General features: G+C 42.5%; 1 protein-coding gene across 8 annotated transcripts in view; it reads left to right on the top strand.

Annotated features, from left to right (window-relative positions):
- TRPM3 (transient receptor potential cation channel subfamily M member 3) overlaps nucleotides 1–24,831 on the top strand; it is a gene marked incomplete at its 5' end in the record, with an annotated part of 449,010 nt that overhangs the window by 334,459 nt on the left and 89,720 nt on the right. For all 8 annotated transcript variants that reach the window (XM_081213521.1, XM_081213522.1, XM_081213517.1 and 5 more), the window contains one exon: nucleotides 17,473–17,596. In XM_081213521.1, the coding sequence (XP_081069647.1) occupies nucleotides 17,473–17,596 (124 nt within the window). The remainder of the gene's footprint in view (nucleotides 1–17,472; nucleotides 17,597–24,831) is intronic.

Below are 24,831 nucleotides of genomic sequence, written 5' to 3'. Positions count from 1 at the left end.
CATCGCTTAACACATCGTTGTAGATGTTGAATCACCTGCTTGAAAATGCTAAAGATGCCAGCCTGAAAGCAAAAAAATATTTTAGCTGCAAACAGTATAAAATGCAAAAATAAGTACTGGGACAGAATGTTGTGAAAGTTTTACAAAGTATGTTTTAATTCTTAATTCATTTCATTTATGGAGGAAATGAATCCACATTGCTGCTTTAGTGCTGGCCCTTGGTGAATGTATTAACCAGGAAGTATCTCTTAAGTACTAAAAACAGTAAAACCACACCAAAAATAAATAATGGGCCATCATCCCCAGTCAGTCATCACCTAAGGCACAGACAAATAATTTTTTAATTTTTTTTTAAATATTTCTGTCTGTTGATAGACAGACAGCTGCAACTCTGCAGGTTCAAGGATCCTCAAGATCTCTCCAAGACAAGCCACATTTTCTAGTTGTTAGGCACTTGGCTGCCCTGAGCATGTCCTGTTCACAGCTCAGATAGTTGCATCTCTGCTTAGAATCGATAGTATCAAGCTGTTTGTTTCAGTACCTTAATTGCCTCCTTGCAGGAAGACACAAAGGTACTAACTTCATACATGAATGAGAATGGAGCGTGGTTTCTAGGGAAATGTCTTGGAGGGGATGATTGATGAGATGGTGTTTGAAGATAAAACCAGAGCTACTTGATGGTTTGTATCTTTGTTGCTTCCCCTCTGGTCCCTGCCTTGGCCCTTACCCTACCTTTAGTGCCCTATATTACCCAACCCAAAGAATCACTGCCACCTACCCTATAGCATCTAGGGCCAGCCGTAGCCTTTTCTCCCCCTGAACAGGCTTTTCACTCCAACTTTGCACATATGCATGCTCATCTAGTTGGCCTCTTCCTGAGATGTGGAAGTACTTTCAAGAATACCAGGCATCTGCACAAAATCCATAAGCAAAGTCAAGTGTATAAGCATAACTTAAAGGGCAAAGATTCATTTCTGCAATACAAGAAATACAAGAGGACCTCTTGGTGTTGCCTTTCTGCCAGCTTCTGAAAAGTCACCTATTTAGGCAAGCATTCCCCCTGAATGGAACTTCTGGTTTTATTGTTTTAACTGTTTTAATTGTTATGCTTTCTGGTTATTTGTTTTATTGTATTTTTTAATTAAATACCTTTTAATGACCCTGTGGATTTGTTATTGTGTATTTTAATTATGCATTCGTTTTATAAAAGGTAAAGGGACCCCTGACCATTAGGTCCAGTCGTGGCCGACTCTGGGGTCGTGGCGCTCATCTCGCTTTATTGGCCGAGGGAGCCGGCATGCAGCTTCCGGGTCATGTGGCCAGAATGACTAAGCCGCTTCTGGCGAACCAGAGCAGCGCATGGAAATGCCGTTTACCTTCCTGCCGGAGCAGTACCTATTTGTCTACTTGTACTTTGACGTGCTTTTCAACTGCTAGGTTGGCAGGAGCAGGGACCGAGCAACGGGAGCTCACCCCGTCGTGGGGATTCGAACCGCCGACCTTCTTATCGGCAAGTCCTAGACTCTGTGGTTTAACCCACAGTGCCACCCACGCCACATTGGTGTGTGGGGGGGGTGTATCAATCACACATATGCATATATATGCACATTATGCTTTTAAAAATTGCCTACAAAGACTATGAGCATTGTATACATCCCCCACCTCCTCTCTCAAGATGGTGCATAATTGAGGATCCTGAAAACTGTCCATGTTCTTTACACTGCTGTTTATTTACGTATCTCACTATCATGGTTGCTGAGAGAAGACTAGGAATGAACCATCAGCCAGAAGCAGGTTGCCTAGTGATCAGTATGGTAGTCAGTGGCCTCTTTTCCTCTGGCTGCCGTATCCTAACCTCATGCTCCTATTCCTCTTCTGGTGCTGGAGCAGGCCTACAATGGCCCCATTCTGTCTCAGGTCACTGACATTGCAGGGATTAGTCCCAGCCAATGGAGAGCCACTTGTCTTGTGCTTAGAAAGCACACGTCCAAAAAGTTTCCCCCTGGGCCCTTTCCTTTGGAGAAAACCCAAACTGCTGTTTGCTATGATTGAGCACAAAAGAGCAGTTTTCCCTGTGGAACCAGAGGAAGTGTGGATAAGCCACATATGTGCGTCTATGCACCTGAGTGTAAACACGCATGCATGTGTTTGAGAGAAGAGAGATGTGAATCCACAACTGAGCATTTTCAACTGGCTTTGTAATCAATTTCAGTGTTTCATGCCTGATCAGAGGGATTTCCCACACACCTAATTTTCCATGAATATTATCAATGGGTCTTCCAAGCATGTCTGTTTTAACCATTAGACACACTTCACTTCTCTGAAATCTCCATGCCTTTCTTCCCGTTCATTGCTGTGTGTCATTCCAGTCCTTGTCAGAGACCATAGCTCTTTGAAGGACCTGAATCTTGGATGTGGAATAATGGCACACAACATTTAAAAAAAAAAAAATGTGAATATGCATAACTTCCAGCAATTTGGTTCCATTGACACAAAGTTTTAAATTAGTCCCAGCCAATGGAGAGCCACTTGTCTTGTGCTTAGAAAGCACACGTCCAAAAAGTTTCCCCCTGGGCCCTTTCCTTTGGAGAAAACCCAAACTGCTGTTTGCTATGATTGAGCACAAAAGAGCAGTTTTCCCTGTGGAACCAGAGGAAGTGTGGATAAGCCACATATGTGCGTCTATGCACCTGAGTGTAAACACGCATGCATGTGTTTGAGAGAAGAGAGATGTGAATCCACAACTGAGCATTTTCAACTGGCTTTGTAATCAATTTCAGTGTTTCATGCCTGATCAGAGGGATTTCCCACACACCTAATTTTCCATGAATATTATCAATGGGTCTTCCAAGCATGTCTGTTTTAACCATTAGACACACTTCACTTCTCTGAAATCTCCATGCCTTTCTTCCCATTCATTGCTGTGTGTCATTCCAGTCCTTGTCAGAGACCATAGCTCTTTGAAGGACCTGAATCTTGGATGTGGAATAATGGCACACAACATTTAAAAAAAAAAAATGTGAATATGCATAACTTCCAGCAATTTGGTTCCATTGACACAAAGTTTTAAATGTCATGAAAGGAAGAGCTCTGTGAGGATGCACTGTTTAATTTCACAAATGTGTCTTCACTGCTTTCTGCTAATCCTGTTGCAATATTTCCTTTTGCACACATGATGGTACCAAAGGGACAAAGGAAACCCACAGTTATATAGTTATTTTCAGAGCATCCAATTCTACCTCTGAGGCTTTCTAAAGAAAAGTTCATGTGGTGACTTTAAAGGATTGCTCTGGAGGTGCAAATAAATAGCAGCAGGATGGGGAGACAAGGGGAAAGCATATGAAATAGTGTTGTGTTTTTTTGGTATTTCCAAACCTCATCAGGAAAAACCACTGTGAATAGAATCACAGAACTGGGAGTTGCTACTGCTTTTCTCAGACAAAAAAAGAAAAAGAAAAAGCTGAAGTCATCTGGTGACAACTGACTAAATGAGTTAGAATTGGCTGTGGACCAGATCCTGCAACTCATCTGTTCATTACAGTGTAGCAGGCTTCACAGCTGAAAGATGGCAATGCAATTTAGTGCTGTGTACATTATCCTCTTTGATGCAGGGCACCAGTTCAAAAGAGATTTCCATGTAAGAGAGAAGGATGCCAAAGTCCTGTCATTTGTCTACTGAATCTGCCAGAGCAAATAAAAGAGCCATTCTACTGGGATTTTTGTTTTCTAGTGTGTTTGGCATAGAACTAGATTGCCAAATGAAATAATGAACTCAGCCAGCCACTGGTCGTGCAAATATTTTTTCTTGTGTTAAAAAGTGATGTTATTGAAATAAACTACTTCTAAGCGCTTATTTGCCTTTTGAGTTACAGCTAGGATCACTGACCTAAGCATTTAGCAAAGACCATTTTGCACATTCCCCTCCAGATTCAGTGTTTCAGGGGTTCCAAAATGCTTAATTGCCATGTGGCTTTTTGTAACTCCAAAGTGCTTTAATTTCATATGTAGGAGAACTGAAGAGGTTCCTGACTGGAGGTCAGTTCCCCCACGTGCTCTTGTTTGTACTTCCGTTATGCACCTCCAGTTCAACTATATCCTGTTGCAACAGCTGCCACAGAAACTTCACAATCCTGGAACTAATATGGCCCCAAATCCACCCTGTTCACCAATTCTTGGTTGCTTTCACCCAAGCAGCACTCTTGCTAACACAGATATTATATTGATATATAGATGATTGTTGGGAGAAGATTGAATTTGGATGAAAGATCAGTATCATTCCATGCTTTCCTTCTTGTTCAGACTTGTCTCACAACAAGCATTACTGTAGCTTTCCTTTGGCTTGACTAGAGCACAGAGAGCAATTTCCCAAAGTTCTCAGATTTAATCCCTGGCATTATCAGGCAGGGTTGGTAGAGACCCCTGTCTGAAACCTCGGAGAGCCACTGCGTGTAGATAACACTGACCTAGCTGGCCAGTAGTTGGACTTTGTAATAAGGTAGCTTCCTATGTCACCCTCATTTTTGTACTGTAGGCTATAAAATATAAATTAAATAAACAAGTAAAAGAAGCTTAGAGAAACTGAAATTGATAGATTCACCCATCCCTGTTTGGAATCTTGGGTATTTTAGTCTGGCTAGAATGAACTAAAGTCAGTCCTTCTGTCTCTGTTGGCCTGTCTCTCTCACTTTTGTTCTCAGTTATGACATGTATTTCAAGAAACAAAACAAACAGTGGCGGTGGGAGCAGCAATGAGAAATGTCTCCACCTCCATCGTTCTACCCGGACACTGAGGTCCAGCACCGAGGGCCTTCTGGCGGTTCCCTCACTACGAGAAGCCAAGTTACAGGGAACCAGGCAGAGGGCCTTCTCAGTAGTGGCGCCCTCCCTGTGGAACGCCCTCCCACCAGATGTCAAAGAGAACAACAACTACCAGACTTTTAGAAGACATCTGAAGGCAGCCCTGTTTAGGGAAGCTTTTAATGTTTGATGTATCATTGTATTTTAATATTCTTTTGGAAGCCGCCCAGAGTGGCTGGGGAAACCCAGCCAGATGGGCAGGGTATAAATAATAAATTATTATTATTATTATTATTATTATTATTATTATTATTATTATTATTATGTGGCATCTAGGTTGGCCCTGAGAGACATACCTATAGAGATATACTTAACAAAGAGCCATTATTGAAAAGGCTGCCCTTGATAGCAAACATGGTTGTGTGTGAAATACAAAAATATATTTCTATATCTCTGCAGACAGTTAATGTGAGTTAAGTAAGAGGCCAATCTAGCCAACTTGCATCCTTGGGACAGGGGAGGAAGGTCAGGGGAAAGGCTGCCAAACTATACTGCAGGATCCAGACCAGTAACAGTAATTGTAGCATGAGGCTGGTTCACATGAAGATCCGCAGTGAAAAGAAAATGTTTAAAAGTCATCACAAAAGTAGTATGGCTACACAAATATTTCTAAACCGTAGGTATTGGTTTTTTCCATTGGTATAGTCTTTCTACTGCTTTTGTACACATTATCATTTTAATACTGCAAATGTATATGTCTTGAATAGCATAATAAGCAAAATAGGGTACATTCTCACTTTTAGCCAATATGCAGTGTAAATGCATTTTTTGATGGACTTTTAATGTTATATCCTCAGTGTGCTGTTGTAGCATTATATAATTAGAATGGCCACCTACACATCGGCCAGGAAAGGTGAAATCCATCACCCAAAAAAGAAAGAACAAACATGGATACTTTTTTGCAGTTAATGAAATTTTTAAAAGCTCAGTCACTGTAATGCTTCCATACCACTAACATGGATGACATGGGGGGTGTTACATTTTTGTTGTATTTCAAACAAGTAGATTGCAAAACCCCTTAAATGGATTGCTCCTAAAATTTGGAGGAGCATAATCAGATTTCAGTATGTTGATCTTTGACCTAAATTACTTGAACTTACACAAAGTGTGCTTCATTATTGTTTAATGGCACACTGTAAAAGGGCAAAAGAGAAATGGAGATGGAAGGGGGAGCACCAGTGGATGAGGCTCCGTGGGTCTCCTCCTTGCCTGGAAGTTCTTTCTGGCAGGCAGGGGGTGCAGCCTCTTAGCTGACAGCAGAGACCAGTTTGTGCTTTAGTTATGTACGGTTTGTTTTATAAAAGAACAGAAGGCTTTCCCTCAATCTGTTCCTGCTTACAATTATTTCTGCTTCAATGAACCACCAAGAAATTGCACTTGAAAATGCCAAGTCTTGCCAGTGGCCTAGAAGCGTCACAATATAAACTGAGTTTATTTCATGAAGGCAAAAAGCTAAGTGGCAGGTCACATAGCAAATTATGCAAATGGCCTGCCTGCAAAAGAGCAGCCCATCTCTGCCTCTAACCAGTATGATTTTACCTAGAGGATTCTCTAGTTTGTCTAAAGGATACCCCCCCCCGGGGGGGGTAAAATTTCCAAAACCTTAGTATCAGGTTAAAGAAACTTGGTGATATAAATACTACTTTGAAGAATTCTGCACCACATGTTTGGGGGACATGCTCCATCACTGGGATATTGCCTGGTTTCAAAATATGTGCTCTCTCTCTCTCTCTCTCTCTCTCTCTCTCTCTCTCACACACACACACACACACACACACAGAGGGACTCTTACATAATTCCAGGCAGGTGGCTAATTGCTTCATATTTCTCACTTTCCAGACATGATGGAGGTTCTGGGGCAGTGTTACAGTGTCATTTTTCCTTGGAGAAAGGGCACTGGAGACTTACAATTTATAATATCTGGTTTTATAAAAGGCCTCAGGTTGTGCTGAAGATCGATGGCATGCGTGTGACATCAGGATGTTGGGAGGGGCCAGAAGCAGAGCACGGTGGCATAATGACTTGGTGGCTCCTGCTCGGCCTCCTCTTCCTCCTGCTGCCACCATCTTCCTCCTGCTGCCCATCTTTCCCTTATGTGGCAGGAGCAGGAGGAGCTGCTGGCCAGGGAATCTTCCGTGCTCAGCCTCCTCCACCTCCCGATCATTTGGAACATTAGGGGCCATCCCCAAAAAATAATAATATTGGGGGCCCCAAAAGGTCTGAGCCCCTAGGAGTTGGCACCCCTGATTTCTATCGAGGATTCATCCACACTTCTGCTTGTCGCGCCCCTAGAAAGCTGAGGTCTGAGCGGTTTTCTGCCTGACCAGAGCTTTCTAGGCCTGGACTGGGCCATTTTCCCCTGGCCCCGCTCTTTTCTCAGGGAAAACCCACTCTTTAGCTTTCAGTTGGAACAAAGAGCAGTCTGTGGAACACCCCATCACCATTTGCTTCAAAAGCTAAAAAGTGCTTTTCCTGGGCAGAACAAGAGGAGGTGTGGAGAAGCCCGCAGGCTCAGTGAGCCGGAAGTTGGGCAGTGCCAGTTGCAAAGCAGCTTTGGGCCCAACTTCAGTGGGGCTTGAAAGTTCTTCAGCTACCAAACCTATCTTTTCCTTATCATACCAAATTGAAAGCTGCTATGTACCTGTGCTGTTCTGCCCAGTTGTGGGCCCTTTAAACCCAGTCAGGACTCAGCTATTTGGATGACAGGTCTGCCAGCATGGCGCTACCCAGCATGCTCCCTGCCACCTCTGGCAATGGAGTGGCACAATTCCTTCTTTTTATTGACCACTCTGCATTCCCACTCCATCGCACATGAAACATTTTCTTTTTTTAACTTGAAAATATAGCATGCTACCTTTTTAAGGTTCCCTTTGCACATATCACCTAATTTGGTAAAATTAGTCCAATCTAGTTTATTCAATTAACTACACCTGTGGTTTCTATGAGACTAGGCAGAGTGGCTGCAGTAGAAATTAAGAAACCAGCATAGGCTTTTCCTCTGCTGATTGCTGACCCAAAATAAGGACATGGGTCCGACAAATCTGTTCTTAGCTCATGAATGTCTGGTGATTTTTAACCCCTCTGCAAGAGGCTACACTCAACAAGAAATGGAGGTGTGCTATTCACATGGTGAACAATTACAGTTTTACTGCAGGTAAAATAGCTGCACTTTTCATCACTTTAAGCCCATGGTTTTAAAGTTGCTTACCCTTAGGGTCCACATCAATTGTCTGCTGAGAAACAGCTGAATTTGCAGGAGGACCCTGGCCAGGTCAGATAGAGCCTAGGTAACTCGCTGTGAACATTGAGAATGTGTCCTAGAACGACCCTGACTCTCCCTGTTGGCTGCGTATTTCAAGGCAGGTTTGGTAATACAGGTAGACAAGCTTTCTTCCAGGGAACCTGGCCTGCCATTATTCATCTTTTCATCAAAAGATGCCTTTTAAGGAACCCCAGTGCTCCTAGGAACACAGTTTGAAAATATCAGTGTAAGCTGTTTGTTGGCCACATATGACTCTCTTTGACATTTGCAAGACAGGTGAAACAAAATATTAATCAGTATTAATTTGTATCTGAAGAAAGTAGTTAGTGGAAGGCTAAAGAATGTCCCCCTTTTCTTTTCTTTTTTAAAAGAAAGGGGCTGAATAGTTTATTGCAGAACTATCAAATTCCACCCTTCACTTGCTGCTTTCCCATTTGGGAAGGGTGAGGGGGCAGGAAGGCCGTCTCTTCCCCCACCCCAGGAGCTTAGTGTTGGGAGATTTTGGTTGGGAGAATGACTAGAAGATTGCTCACAGATCTCCCAGCATCAGTCCTTAGACTCTTGTTCTCATTCCTCTAATATTTGTCAGCAATTATGCTCATTTTTTCAATCATTTTAATGATGCCCCAGCTGTAAAGAGTTTGACTCTGGTTATATTTGGAGGAATCTCTTTAGGTGATGGCAATTGTAAGCAACACAAATGGAGGGATGATTAGAATGATGAATCCTTCACCTGTAGGCCCAAAGAGTGCCCTGTTGGGTCAGGCAAGAGGCCTACCTTGAGCAGCCTTCTCCTGCCAACAACAGCTAGCCTAGAACATCTCTGAAGTTACACACAGCAGAACATGGCCATGAAAGTGGGGGACCGGGTACGACCAGTGGGTCAGACTCTTATTCTGCCCACTCTCCACAGCCAAGTGTCACAAGCAGGTGGAGCTGCCCAGCTGCCAATTGCCCAGGGCCACAATGCCATCAGAAATCAAGCCATGTTACCGGTGAATTCCTGCTTGCAGAGGTTGGACGAGGTGATCCTTTCGGTTCCTTCCAACTCTATGATTCTAGGCGCAGCTTTTGGCAATGTGGAAAACGATTTCTGAACAGCTTCAGTGGATCCTCTTCCCTATTTGATTTCATTTGCTTTTACTACAGAATGTGATGCATTTAAGAAGATGAGAAAGAATGAGATTTTAAATGAGAAAACAGCTCCCACAGTATGACAGCTTTTACACTTCAAGGGATACATTTTTTCTGAATTGTTAAATCCAAGAGAAGTTCATCATGTATTAGGATTGGCAGTGCGGCTTCCAAGTAAGCAAATGAATAGTATTGCTGACTGACCATTTCACGGTTAGGAAATCTGGAACAAGAACTAATATTCATAGAGTATTTTGTTCTGGTGTCAAACTTCTGTGAAGCAAAGCCACCCACCCTAAATGGGGATAAGTGATTCCCTTAACAATATTTTTAAATTCCCCCATGCCAGGCTTCTTGACTGGCATGGGAAATATCTAAGTATTTGGAGGGCTAAAATGTGAAAAATGGGCGACATTTATTTTATGTCCCTCTAGCCCAGCCTTAGCCAGCCTTGGATCTTCAGGTCTTGTTACTGCAAATTATAGCTACTATTATCGGTTTTGTTGTTTAAAATATATATGGCCCACCCTTTATCAATATGAATACTGTTAAAAACTGTGTGTTACCAAGATACAGTAGGTATCATAGCGGCTAGATCATCTCTCTCTTTAAGCTAGCACATGGTGGTTTTGGTCATGATCACTGCCTCTGAATCTTGGAGAATAATAATAATAATAATAAATTTTATTTATATCCCGCCCTCCCCAGCCGAAGCCGGGCTCAGGGCGGCTAACAATAATCAAATAATCCAACATTCTAAAAACATTTCATTATAAAAATTAATTAAAATCAAATTGGTGGCAACCGTTAAGCGAAATTCTGTGCAGATTGCCAGAGGACGGAGTCAGGCTGCGCTCTGACCAAAGGCCTGGTGGAACAGCTCTGTCTTGCAGGCCCTGCGGAAAGATGTCAGGTCCCGCAGGGCCCTAGTCTCTTGTGACAGAGCATTCCACCAGATTGGAGCCACAGCCGAGAAAGCCCTGGCTCTAGTTGAGGCCAGCCTAACCTCTCTGAGGCCTGGGACCTTCAGGATGTTTTTATTTGCAGACCGTAAGTTCCTCTGTGGGACATACCAGGAGAGGCGGTCCCGTAGGTACGAGGGTCCTAGGCCGTATAGGGATTTAAAGGTTAAAACCAGCACCTTAAACCTGATCCTGTACTCCACCGGGAGCCAGTGCAGCTGGTATAGCACCGGGTGAATGTGATCTCGCAGAGAAGACCCCATAAGGAGTCTCGCTGCAGCATTCTGCATCCGCTGGAGTTTCTGGGTCAGTCTCAAGGGCAGCCCCACGTAGAGCGAGTTACAATAATCCAGTCTGGAGGTGACCGTCGCGTGGATCACAGTGGTTAGATCAGGGCGAGAGAGATAAGGAGCCAAATGCTTAGCTTGGCGGAGATGAAAAAATGCCGCCTTTATTATAGCTGCAATCTGTGCCTCCATAGAGAGGGAGGTATCGAAGATTACACCCAAACTCTTAACGGACGGTGCTGGCACTAATTGGGCCCCCGCAAGAGAAGGGAGTTGGTCCCTCATCCCCATACCATCCTGACCTGGCCAGAGGACCTCTGTCTTCGAAGGATTTAACTTCAACCGGCTCCCACGTAACCATCCAGCCACAGCTTCCAAACATCTGGTCAGTGTGTCTGGGGCTGAGTCAGGATGGCCATCCATCAACAGATAGAGTTGGGTGTCATCGGCATACTGATGGCAACCCAGCCCAAAACTCTGGACAAGCTGGGCAAGGGGGCGCATAAAGATGTTAAAAAGCATCAGGGAGAGCAGTGGCGCGATGACAATTCCCCCCCAAGCGCCACCCTCTGTCCCCGATCAGAGAGAAACAAGCGCAGCCATTGAAGGACTGTGCACTGGATCCCCACATCGGCAAGGCGGTGGTCCAGGAGTTCGTGATCGACCATGTCGAAGGCTGCTGACAGGTCTAGAAGAATCAGCAGCCCTGACCTGCCTCGATCCAGCTGCCTGTGGAGATCATCTGTTAGGGCGACCAGAGCCGTCTCGGTCCCATGACCAGTGTGGAAGCCGGACTGGAATGGATCCAGAGCTGATGTTTCATCCAGAAACCTGCCAAGCTGTTCAGCAACTGCTCTCTCAATCACCTTACCCAGGAATGGAAGATTCGAAACCGGGCAGTAATTGGATAGATCTAAGGGATCTAATGATGTTTTCTTTAAGAGCGGACACACCACCGCCTCCTTCAGTTCCCCTGGGAATGTCCTGGTGCCAAGGGACAAATTGATGATATCCACCAGGGGGGCCCGCACCTCGTCTGGACATGCTCTAATCAGCCAAGACGGGCACGGGTCGAGAGGACAGGTGGTGGGATTTCCAGCTCGGAGGAGTCTGTCCACATCGGCTGGGGATATCCGGTCAAAGTGGTCCAATACTGGACCCGAGGACAGTCGAGGGGCCTCGAGAAATGCTGGGTCCGACTCCAGCAGCTACATCAACCTCTGAACCTGATCCTTCAATGCGGGCATGTAACATACGGTATACCCTAAAAGCACTGCACTGGCCGCCCCATAGTTGCTGCGCCCTGTTTATAATCCCCTAAATATTTGGAGCCCAAGAATCTGTAGGAGACTTGGTTCCTAAAGTATTAAAAACGGAAATTTGCCCTAAAACTTGCTCAGACCGCAATGCAGTTTTATGGATCTGAAAATGTCCTTACAGGGTTCCTTCATATGGAGAATGAATGATGATTTGTTGAGGAGTACCCAAATTGTAAATAAAGCCCAAAAAGCCTTAAAGGATTATTTTGAAATTAATATGAATCAGGGAATGGAAACAAGGGTTATTTGGGATGCCAGCAAAGCAGTAATGAGAGGATTTCTCATTCAACAAAATTCAATTAGGAAAAAGACACAGAATGAGAAAAAAGATAAAATTTTGGAACAACTAAAAGACAAAGAGAAGAGGCTTAGAGGTAACCCAAAGAATTTGCAGATACAAAAGGAAATTAAAGCCTTACAGATTCAATATTCACAGATTATAAATCAAGAAATATAATGGAAACTAAGGAGGATGAAACAAAGGAACTTTGAATCTGCAAATAAATGTTGGAAACTCTCAGCTTGGCAATTAAAAAAGAGGCAAAAGCAAAGTACTATCACAAATATTGTAACAGAAGGAAAGTCTGTGAAGAACCCTGTGGACATAAGAAAATGTTTTCACAAGTATTACAAACAACTGTATAAAAAGGAGAAAGAGGACCAGGCTAAAATTGAGCAATTTATTAAAACCAATAGTTTGCAGAAGATTCCTGAACATAAAAAGATCCTACTAAAGGGACTAATTACAAGCCAGGAAGTGGAATATGCAATAAACTCAATGCAACTTGACAAGGCCCCGGGACCAGATGGTCTATCAGCAAAATACTATAAGAAAGATTGGCTTATCCAACCATTGGTAGAAGTATGCAATATGATTCTAGGAGGGGGCAAAGCACCTGAAACCTGGAAGGAAGCTTATATTACTCTGATTCCAAAACAAGATCAAGATAGATCCAATGTCAAGAATTACAGACCAATCTCCCTACTTAATGTGGATTATAAAATCTTTGCGAATATACTGGCTAACAGGCTAAAGAAGGTTCTGTCTGAATATATGCATAAGGACCAGGCAGTTTTCTGCCTGGAAGACACATGAAAGATAATATTAGGAATGTTGTACATATATTGGAAAAGTTGGAAGCAAGAAAGAACTGTAAAGCAATGTTAATGTTTATTGATGTGGAGAAAGCCTTTGACAATGTATCTTGGAGTTTTATGTTACATGATTTAGAAAGTATGGGGGTTGGTCAAGACTTTTAAAATGAGATTAATGTGATCTATCATGAACAAAAAGCTAAAATTATTGTAAATAATGTGGTATCGAAGGAAATTAGAATTGAAAAGGGAACCAGGCAAGGGTGCCCACTTTCCCCTCTGTTGTTCATTTCGGTCCTAGAGGTCTTCCTGATCAAATTTGCAGATGACACCAAACTGGGGGGGGGGGTGGCTAACACCCCAGAGGACAGGATCACACTTCAAAACGACCTTGACAGATTAGAGAACTGGGCCAAAACAAACAAGATGAACTTTAACAGGGAGAAATGTAAAGTATTGCACTTGGGCAAAAAAAATGAGAGGCACAAATACATGATGGGGGACACCTGGCTTGAGAGCAGTACATGTGAAAAGGATCTAGGAGTCTTGGTTGACCACAAACTTGACATGAGCCAACAGTGTGACGCGGCAGCTAAAAAAGCCAACGCAATTCTGGGCTGCATCAATAGGAGTATAGCATCTAGATCAAGGGAAGTAATAGTGCCACTGTATTCTGCTCTGGTCAGACCTCACCTGGAGTACTGTGTCCAGTTCTGGGCACCACAGTTCAAGAAGGACACTGACAAACTGGAACGTGTCCAGAGGAGGGCAACCAAAATGGTCAAAGGCCTGGAAACGATGCCTTATGAGGAACGGCTAAGGGAGCTGGGCATGTTTAGCCTGGAGAAGGGAGGTTATGGGGTGATATGATAGCCATGTTCAAATATATAAAAGGATGTCACATAGAGGAGGGAGAAAGGTTGTTTTCTGCTGCTCCAGAGAAGCGGACACGGAGCAATGGATCCAAACTACAAGAAAGAAGATTCCACCTAAACATTAGGAAGAACTTCCTGACAGTAAGAGCTGTTTGACAGTGGAATTTGCTGCCAAGGAGTGTGGTGGAGTCTCCTCCTTTGGAGGTCTTTAAGCAGAGGCTTGACAACCATATGTCAGGAGTGCTCTGATGGTGTTTCCTGCTTGGCAGGGGGTTGGACTCGATGGCCCTTGTGGTCTCTTCCAACTCTATGATTCTATGATTCTATGATTCTTGTTAAGTAAGATAAGAAAAGATGAACAAATTAAAGGTATTACAGTAGGATCCAAACAATATAAATTAAAAGCCTTTGCTGACGATCTAGTACTGACATTACAGGATCCAGACTCCAGTGCAGTAAAAGCACTGGAGTTGATACAGGAGTTCAGACAGGTAGCGGGATTTAAGTTAAATAAGAGCAAAACCAAAGTATTAGAGAAAAATCTGGATAATGATGAAAGAAAATTATTACAAGAAAAGAAGGGCTTAGATTTTGTGAAAAAAGTTAAGTATCTGGGAGTCAAGTTGCCAGGGAAAATTTTGAATTTATATAAAGATAACTATGAGAAACTATGGAATGAAATTAAGAGAGATCTAGAGATATGGTCAGATTTAAAATTGTCATTAATGGGCCGGATTTCGGTGGTTAAGATGAATGTATTGCCAAAGATATTATTTCTGTTTCAAGCCCTCCCAATTATAGACAATGTGAAATGTTTTAAAGAATGGCAGAAAGCTTTATCTAGATTCATCTGGCAGGGGAAAAAACCCAGAATTAAATATAAATTACTAACAGACTCTAAAGAAAGAGGGGGATTTTCCCTGCCAGATTTGAAGATCTATTTTGAAGCAGCCGCGCTTTGCTGGATTAAGGAATGGATACAACTAGAAGACACCGATGATTTAGATCTGGAGGGATTTGACAATGTGTTTGGATGGCATGCATATTTATGGTATGGCATGCATATTTGTGGCATGCATATGGGCTTTTAAAAGCCCATAATGCTTTTAAAAACCATGTAATTAGGAAATCTCTGTTTAATGTGCGGATAAAATATAAAGATCTCTTAGAAAGGAAGACACCCAGATGGCTCTCGCCAATGGAGGCGAAGGCCCAGAAAAAGTTAAATATGGAAACCAAGTGGTTGAGATATTCAGACCTGTTATTGGAAGACAGAAAAGGTTATAAATTAAAACCATTTGATCAAATCAAAGATAAGATAAATTGGTTACATTATCACCAGATCAATGAATTGTATAAACTAGATAAGAAAAATGGTTTTGTTTCAGAAAAAACTAAGTTGGAAACTGGAAAAGCTTGCAAATATGAGATAGTCTTAGGATTTAAATATGTAAGGATAGGAATTAAGATGTTTAAAGCTAGATTAGAAAGATTGAAAAATGTTAAGTGATCAAGTTAAAATTCTTTCGAGAAGATAGATTTTGGAAAACTGTTAAAATGATATACAATGAAATTCAACCAGGGGGATTTGAGGAAGTCACTTGACAATGTTATTAAGATTGGTTTAATTACAATTAGGATGTATGTTTGTTTGTTTGTGTGTCTAAATTTTTTTTGGAAAATTAATTTTAAAAATTGGGGGGGATAATCTGTAGGAGCATCACTTTACTAAGTTTCACTGTATGGAGGGACTATGGATGTGGACTATGGAACTCCTTTCCACTGGCTTTTTTACTTTTGATATTTAGGCCCCAATTGAAGAAGATACACTTTTTTACCCAAGCAGTTGGAGGGCAAATATGTTTTAGTGTTCTCAGCATTGTTGATCTTCAGATGGTTCGTAGTTATTTGAAATGTGATGCTTTGATTTTTGTTACCTTGAGATTAGTTTAGTAGAAGGGTGGTATAAAAATACAATATTTTATTATTGATAACAATAATAGGAATCACCACCTCCCATTGTTAACATTTTTATATTGCTTGGATTAAGCCAGCCTTTCTCAACCTGTTGGTCCCCAGATGTTGTTGAACTACAACTCCCATCACCCCTAGCTAGCAAGGCCAGAGCTCAGGGATGATGGGAGTTGTAGTCCAACAACATCTGGGGACCACAGGTTGAGAACCACTGTAATAAGCGTTATTCTACTCACCCTCATTTAGTTTGACACTGAGCTCATGGATCCATTCATTGCCTCCTCTAAAGCTAAGTCATCTGCATACTAATAATGCATCACTGCCATGGTTGAGACTACAATGTATGGTCTACACCAGGCTTCCTCAACCTCGGCCGTCCAGATGTTTTGAGACTACAATTCCCATCATCCCTGAACCACTGGTCCTGCTAGCTAGGGATCATGGGAATTGTAGGCCAAAAACATCTGGAGTGCCAAGTTTGAGGAAGCATGGTCTATACAATCCAGTAGTGCTAGATCAGCAGTTCTCAACCTGTGGGTCCCCAGATGTTGCTGGTCTACAACTCCCATCATCCCTGAGCTCTGGCCTTGCTAGCTAGGGGTGATGGGAGTTGTAGTTCAACAACATCTGGGGACCCACAGGTTGAGAAAGGCTGTGCTAGATGATATTGCTGGAGAGAGAGAAAAACAGGTGTGCAACCTGCGCCAACCTGGTGTTTTTGCCCGCAACTGCTATCATCCAGTATAGCAGATGGTCAGGAATAATAGGAGTTGAGTTGAGTTCAAAACATCTGGAGGAAACCAGATTGAGGAGGGCTAGATTGGGGATATCTGGGGAGCGTTGTAACCAGTTTTGCATAGATACTTAACCACAGTCCTGCTTGTGGGGCCAGATGGCTGCTTTTTTCCATTACATAAAGGTTTTTTCCAGTCTCTAAGAGTAGGATCCACACAGAGCTGGGCTGGCAAAAGTCAGTACAAGATTGCATTGGACCCCAGCTTGTCAACTGCAGCCTAAATTCATTAAGAAATCCCTGGTAAGCAATATGCTTCCAAGCCATTTTGCCAGGTGATAATGTGGAAATTGATACCATGATTCTGAAGCAACAGAGACTTGTTGTTCAAAAGGCAGGTCTTTCTTCAAACACAGCAATTCTTTTTAAATTTTTGTTTCTTGGCAGTTTCTGAATGGACTAGCGTGTCATAATCTTGCATATGTGTGGTTACCCTCTTAACTTCCCCTCCAGGACTTCCTGTAGGGCATGATTCTGCAAGTGTGGAAAACTGCAGTGTGTGGCATTAGGGCTAACATGTCACAATTTTCTTTATTGTTCTTTTTAAAACAAATTCTAGCTGTTACAGCTTGAAAGAAGGTTGGCAATATCTGATGAAATCTCAGAAGTGAGAGGGATTTCTGACAAACACTTTCAGTGGTCATAGGCAAGGCTCAGCTTCTCTCTCTTCTCAAGATTAGAACAATTAGCAGACTAACTTGTGCAAAGTAATAAACATTGCAAAATAACCTGCAGAAATAAATTATGGGGATTTGCTTAATTTTTCTATTAAACACAGGTTTCAGTGTTTTCAATGCAGTATATGTGTTTTCCTTCTCTCAGAAATTTGCTTTTTAAAGAGAGATTGCCCAAAGCACTGCTTATTGGTCAACATTTTGGTTCCAGGATTTTCAATGCCTTCTTTTGAATTTCAGACTTATCAATGAATCTCTGAGGGACCAATTGCTTGTCACCATTCAGAAGACCTTCACCTATACCCGGACCCAGGCCCAGCATCTCTTCATAATCCTCATGGAATGCATGAAGAAGAAGGAACTGGTATGCAAGCACATTCTCTAGGCATGAAACGCAGAAGCCCAATTTCATACCGGCTTGGTCCATAAATAAGGTTCAATCTCAGTTTGGAGATTGGGGGACCTGCAGTGGTATGCAGTCTAACTTCCATGGCTCAAACCATAGTTTGTGTTGGATTTGCATTACCCAACCTCTGGCTTCTCTAAGGCTCGCCTGGAATATCGCTTAGGAGGGCAATTGCAAACTGCAATTTGGGGCAATCGTGGTTAGCCTTATCCATAGTTAGTGACATGTTTACCTGACGTTTAACCTCCTTGGAAGGGAGAGGGAATTCATGCACAAGAGAGAGAATCTAAAATTAGGGTTGCTATGTTTGGAAGAGCAAAAAAGAGAACACACACACACACACACAGACAGCTCAGCTGGGGATTGGGAGCCTGCTGCTTCCCAGCTGAGCTGTGCAAAGAGGCAGAGGCCCAGGGCTCCTGCGTGCAAGTGGGGGGAACACCAGGGCTGACTCAGCTGAGGATCGGGAGCCCCTTGAGCATGCACATGCCCAAACGTAAAAACAACAGCAACCCAGACATTTTTTGTAAATTGTAAAAATCGGCCTGGCCGGAGATGTTGGCCATGGAAAAGAGGACATGTCAAGGAAATCTTGGACGTATGGCAACCCTACTAAAATGCAAATCTGTAGCACTTTCCCAATCCCCAGCACATGGTTTGGAGACTGGTTATGTTACATCTGTGTGAACTAAAACTGTGTTTCGGTGGATGTCAGTTAGAAACCATTCTGTCTTTTACATGTACATCTGTGTAACTGGAGACTTGGGCATGAAGAGTCCATAAGGCCAGCCACAAACAGCTGATTAAAAGGCGATTTAAGTAAAATGTAAGAACAAATAAAATGGGAATTACATTAAAACTTTAAATTTGTAGGAATAGCTTCCATTGGCCTTACCTGTATAATGTCATTAACTCAATTAAGAAGTTTCATTGGACTTTAAGTTATGGATAAATTATTCACAGAGCATCATAAATGCATCCATCACATTATATTACCTTAGGTCTGGCTGGAAGCATTTAAATATTGTTTTCAGAATCTGAATTCCAAATGTGCATTTTCTGAAACCAGTGGTGTTATTCTTTTTGTGTATATGCTGTTGCTGCTTAACAATTTGCCTCCAGCAGCATGCTAGGAGCTATGCAAAATGCAATGAAAGATGCAATCCCTGTCCCAGGACCTTGCATGAAGAAATCAAGGGCAGCATCAGTAAGAAGAGTCTTGAATTATTAGTGGTGGGGCAAAATCAAACCAAATGGCAATGCATGTGACAGGGAAGATAAGCCTGAGATGGTTTAGGGTCACCATTGCTTGATGAAGTAGGTCTTGATGATGGACTTGACAGACTGCAAAGCTTTTCTAAACAGAGGGGGCTCCCTGGCACAGAAATGATAATGGTAGCCATAAAAATCCCCAGCTATGTTCAGATTGCAAGTTCAGATTGCTAACTTTGTTATTTTTTAGCATTTATTTAACCATATCAACGAGCTTAAAGGTAAAGGTAAAGGGGCCCCTGACCATTAGGTCCAGTCGTGACCGACTCTGGGGTTGTGGCACTCATCTCGCTTTATTGGCTGAGGGAGCCGGCGTACAGCTTCCGGGTCATGTGGCCAGCATGACTAAGCCGCTTCTGGCGAACCAGAGCAACGCATGGAAACACCATTTACCTTCCCGCCAGAGCAGTACCTATTTATCTGCTTGCACTTTGACGTGCTTTCGAACTGCTAGGTTGGCAGGATTCAATGAGCTTAGTGGTGTACAAAACAGAGAAAGTAAATAAAACTGTATGAAATGTTTTATGGTCACTGGCATAACTAAGCAGGATCACAAAAGATAACAAATTCAACCTATTTTGTTTTCAAATTATGGCTTAGAGCCACATGAGTATTTTTAAAAAGCTTTATCCCTGTAAGTAGATTGTGTGTTGCCAAGCCCTCAGCCCATGTACAGAAAGTTTTAGCATGTAATAATGTTTCACCCACTGATAATGATTCACAGTGCAAAATTATTTACATTAAACATATTTTACTCTTTTTTAAGTATGTTTGGTTTTGGGCTTTACAGAAGCTGGAAGGACAAAGCCACAGTTATAATTTTGGAGGCTGAAATGTATTAAAGGCTTCCAATTACATAACTTACCCAGAACTCCAACAACACTGAGTTGGTGAGAGTCAGTCTGAAAGACATGATAGAATCTGAGTCGCCAACGCCACTACAGTGGTACCTCGGGTTAAGTACTTAATTCGTTCCGGAGGTCCGTTCTTAACCTGAAACTGTTCTTAACCTGAACAGTTGGGCCTCCTGCTGCTGCCGCACCGCCGGAGCACGATTTCTGTTCTTATCCTGAAGCAAAGTTCTTAACCTGAAGCACTATTTCTGGGTTAGCGGAGTCTGTAACCTGAAGTGTATGTAACCCAAGGTACCACTGTATTAGCTAGTAAACCTCAGTAACCTTCCACAATATTGATGTCAAATTTCTTTTTATCTTATCTGGGAAAGGTCTGATGAGCCCATTTCCAATCCAAAATTAATTCAGCCAGGGCTCATAAAATGACACATAAGAGCTAATGTTGTATCCACAGAAAACAAAACTGCTGTAGGTGAAACTGCAGACTGTGAATGACGTCTAATCCAGGGGTGTTGCTGTCAATGAAGATGTCTCTGTTATCATCAAGGAACTCTTGTTTGTCTGGGCAAAGCCACCACTGATTGGCAAAATGACCCATAATGAGTTGTCATAAATGATAAAGCAGTGATATTGAGCAAATGTTACAGCTCAAATTTAAAATCATCACAAGTCACTCACTTGTCATTTAGGCAGCCTGACCGTGGCCTGGCCTTCGGTCGTGTGGGTTGGCCTTTTCTTTCTAACTGTGCTGCTGGCTTCAGTGAATGTAAGAGCACCATTCTGTTAAATTACTTATGGTCATACAAGGACAGGAATTTAGATGGCAGATGCATGCCTACTAGCATTCAGAGAAAGACTGTTGAGTCCCAGGAGCACACATCCATATTAAGGAAGGATGGGAAAGCATTTAATTAGTCTCTAGCTAAAGGGAAACAAGAAAACCCCATCTCTTTTTGGCATGTGTGAGAGAAGAAGCTCCTTCCCCGTCCCTTTTGCATGTTAGATTTTATTTACTCATTGCCAAGAAGAGAGAGTTGTGGTTGTGTTCCTATTAGCATCCCATAATTGTATAGCATGCGGTAGTCTTTTTGCAAAAGCCCATTCTTTTTTTCTTGTTTCTTTTTGAAATAAAAAAATTATTTTCCAAAATAATAAAACTTTTAACCACAATAACTGGATACTAGTGTAGTTAAAAAATACCATAAAAACAATGCAAAATAATCATAACCATAACTGGCTTATCTTAATAATATTCAAGCAACTGAATAGGGCAGTTGACATAGAAAGGTCTTCAAGAGTCCCCTGCGAGTGAATAGCAAGGATACCTCCACAGCACGGGACTGTGATCCTCAATTCCCAACTTCCGTTGAAGCCAGCCAGGCTTCTGAAACACAAGGGACAACTAGAAGTGGTTTGGAATGAGAAATAGTTCACAGGTCTGTTTATCTGGGTGCCATTTACCCACACAACTTTATTCCCCTCCATTCTCCTCTTCCCTCTTCCCCTGGGGAAGGAGAATCATAGGAATCATAGGGAATAGCAGAAGCCTCACAGGAAGATACTTTCTGCCCATCCCCTGCTGCTGCTGCTGCTGCTGCACCATGGCTGAGATCAGATCCAGAGCCCCCCACTCCCAAGCTGCCTTTCCCTTTAAAAACAAACAAACATGGTAGATTGAATGCCGGGCTTGTTAAAGAGTGCTTCAAAATGCTGTAGTGTGGAAGTTATTAAATCAGCCCTCCCCGACAGGCAGTTTTCTTCTGACTTTAGGCTGGTTAGTTTTCTCTCTGTGACTGTTTTTCGGTTCCCTCTCTCAGACCAAATCCAGTGCTCAACTTCATGGAGTCTTGGGCTCCATTAATGTGCATGCAGACATCTTGTCCTTCTTTTTTTGTTCATAAGTGAAGCATAACATGAAAAATTCAAGTCAGTTTGGAAGCTGACTAGGTGAATCCGGGTTTTTATAACTATGTGGCACTGATGCACCGTAATAACCTTGAGATGCCACAAGTGCAAGTGGGTTTACAAGCCCAAAGACCCTGCAGGAGTAAATGGGTCGTGCTTCTGGTCTCCAGAGTGCAAAGAAGGCCTGTAGGAAGTGCAGGGAACAGGGCCTCATAGGTATTGGTCACTTGTGCATGATTTAATATACATACCTGCCATGCTGCCATCTCTGGATATAAATACATACTGTATTAGGTAGCCAGAAATAAGGAGTTTAACCAAAGGAGACTAAAATAAGCAAAATAACACCAAATAAGTATCCCAATTTTTTTCAGAACAGACAAGGCATCTCTTGTCAATTTTTTCAATAATGGATGGATGTTCATAGGAAGTGTTGTAAATTTGTATCAGACATAGAGAAATTATGCCTGGGAACTACTGGTATTTGAATTCGCCAGCATTAGAAAGCTGCCTGTTTGTAACTATTCTCCGGTTCTTTTTGTATCTACACTTGCTGCCCTTAGATTCCCCCATGACCTTCACAACAACTCTATCCACAAAGCTTATCTTGTTCAGATGTTTCTGCTGGATCAATACACCAGATCTTATCATATGCAAAGTAACTGTTTGAGGATGCTTGATAACCTTAATTCCCATGGAAAGAATATTCTTGTCAAGTAAGATACCATGCATAAATTCAATGACAGTCCATTGCTGTAGGGAGAAAAGGGGGCTGGGCTGGGATATACTGCCTTATTTTTCCTTTAATATACTGTTTTGTTGAGTTATTTTCCCCCTTTAGCATGCTGACATGCTGGAACCTCCCAAATATTTAATCATTTATTTAGATTTCAACATTAAAAGAAGCCAGTACTGTGACTGAATTTTGTCAGTTCAAGATAACACTTCAAAAAGTTTAATGCTACATTTTTATGAATAGAAAAATAAGAGGATTGTGGTATTTGTGAAGAACCTATAATTAGGCAACAAAGAAAGCAGTTTTTCTGATTGCTTAAATAACAGGCATATAACCTACACAAATAGATTGTTATCATGTTTTGGTAGCTTATCATGCTTCCAGTATTCAGGGCTAACTTGGATATTTTCCAATGTAGATCTTCAAGTTTATAAAGAGCTGCTTAATATTGGCTGCATTCAGACATCATGCTAAACCACAGCTGGAGATGGCCAGGGCCAGTCCTTAGGAAGTCTTTCACATGATGCTGCCAAGAGCCACTCACAACCTCCCGCCTCCCAACGTGGCCACAGCTGGGCAACACCTTTTTCTGCTTACGTTTCATAGATCTTGTAATGGTTATGGGGTTGCTCGTGCGTAAGTTGCCGCCTCTCTTGGCTATGTTGCCTGGTTAAATCTTTCTGTCTGGACAGCCCTTCACTTCGTGGCTGCCTCAGTTGCTAGCAGAATCCGTCAGTGGGCGTTTCTTAAATCTTTTCCAACATAAAAGTTGTTTGACGCCAAGTCTCCTCCTACTCTCTCTGCGTGGAAGTCTTCTGCGCAGGGAGGGTGTGGGTAGCGGAGGACCCGTGCTCTCCCCGCTGGTGTCCAGTGAAGAGTCCTGGAGCCCTCTCGCCGATTCCCCCATCTGCCCCCCTTTATCCCTGGTGTAACGTTGATTTGCTTCCCCCTTCTGAACTGCCTCTCTCCCTGCTTGGCCCTTCTCCAGCATCATTTGAGAGCCTTCCCTCCGACTCAGGCTCCGATGTCAGTTCCCTGACAGATCTATAACCTGAAATCTATGGACTGGGGCATGCATGTTGGGTAGACTGAGGTGGTGGGCAGCCACTGCAAATGGAAGTCAAATTTGCTCCCATTCCAAAGATGCACCATTGCCCGTCCACAGCTGAGACGCCCCCCCAGGGCAGAAATGGAAGCACAGGTGCATCGGGGTAGTCAGTACCCAGCCTGGCTGGCCATTGGGCAGCCCAGTCAGATGGGTGGGGTGGTATTATTATTATTATTATTATTATTATTATTATTATTATTATTATTATTACAGGACATCCCTATTTTCATCAGAGAAATGTTGGGGGCATGCTCTTTCTTTGCTAATGGAAGTGGGGAACTTTGGAAGCAACTTAGAAGGGGATATTTCAAAGGTCCAACAGCCTGTATTTCCACACTTTACTTTGCTTTATTTTGTGATTTTAAATCTCTCACCAAATACAGTGGTACCTCTGGTTAAGTACCGGTACTTAATTCGTTCCGGAGGTCTGTTCTTAACCTGAAACTGTTCTTAACCTGAAGCATCGCTTTAGCTAATGGGGCCTCCTGCTGCTGCCGCGCCGGTGGAGCACGATTTCTGTTCTCATCCTGAAGCAAAGTTTTTAACCCGAGGTACTATTTCTGGGTTAGCAGAGTCTGTAACCTGAAGTGTCTGTAACCTGAGGTACCACTGTAGTACTTTCCCCAAACCTGGATCAAGGCATCAAATCACCTTACCATCACTGCATAAGTACTGAGGGCGCACAGGACTATTCTATACCTCCTTGCTGCTTTCAGATTACCAATCCTACTATAACATACAAATTTGCCATATTTTGCACAGCAGCTCAAGATGCAACGGATGTGCCACACTCTTTCACGCTCTTTCACTCTTGTCTGATGTTCCTAACCCTTCTTTTAGACTTACTTGGATTCTTATGGACTTTTATATATATATTCTGTTTTAACTCTTTTTAGTGAGTTGTGTGTTTTTTTAGATTTTTAATGATTTTAAATTATTGTACCCCTCCCTCCTTATCAGAGCCAGATTTAGGTTTGATGAGGCCCTAAGCTACTGAAGGTAATGGGGCCCTTTATATGTCCAGCTGCCCTTTGTCAACAAATTATCACTGTTTTTTGTGTTGAATATATGCTATATATGCCCATTACTTACATCATAGGAGTCTACACAACACAAAATACTGTTGCTGTGTGTAGGTTTTATTTTATTTGTTTTTTATTGTATGTTTTGGAAATGTACATCCAGTTTTTTTCCTTTAAATTATTTGGGGGCCCCAAGAGAGTGGGCCCCTAAGCTAGAGCTTGTCTAGCTTATACGTAAATCCAGCACTGCTCCCTATGCTGGTCTACGGCCGTAATATAGTGTTGGTTTTGATTGA

Source organism: Podarcis bocagei, assembly GCF_964188305.1.
Source record: "Podarcis bocagei genome assembly, chromosome: 11".
Lineage (NCBI taxonomy): Eukaryota > Metazoa > Chordata > Lepidosauria > Squamata > Lacertidae > Podarcis > Podarcis bocagei.
This window is presented reverse-complemented; position numbering and strand designations above follow the sequence as displayed.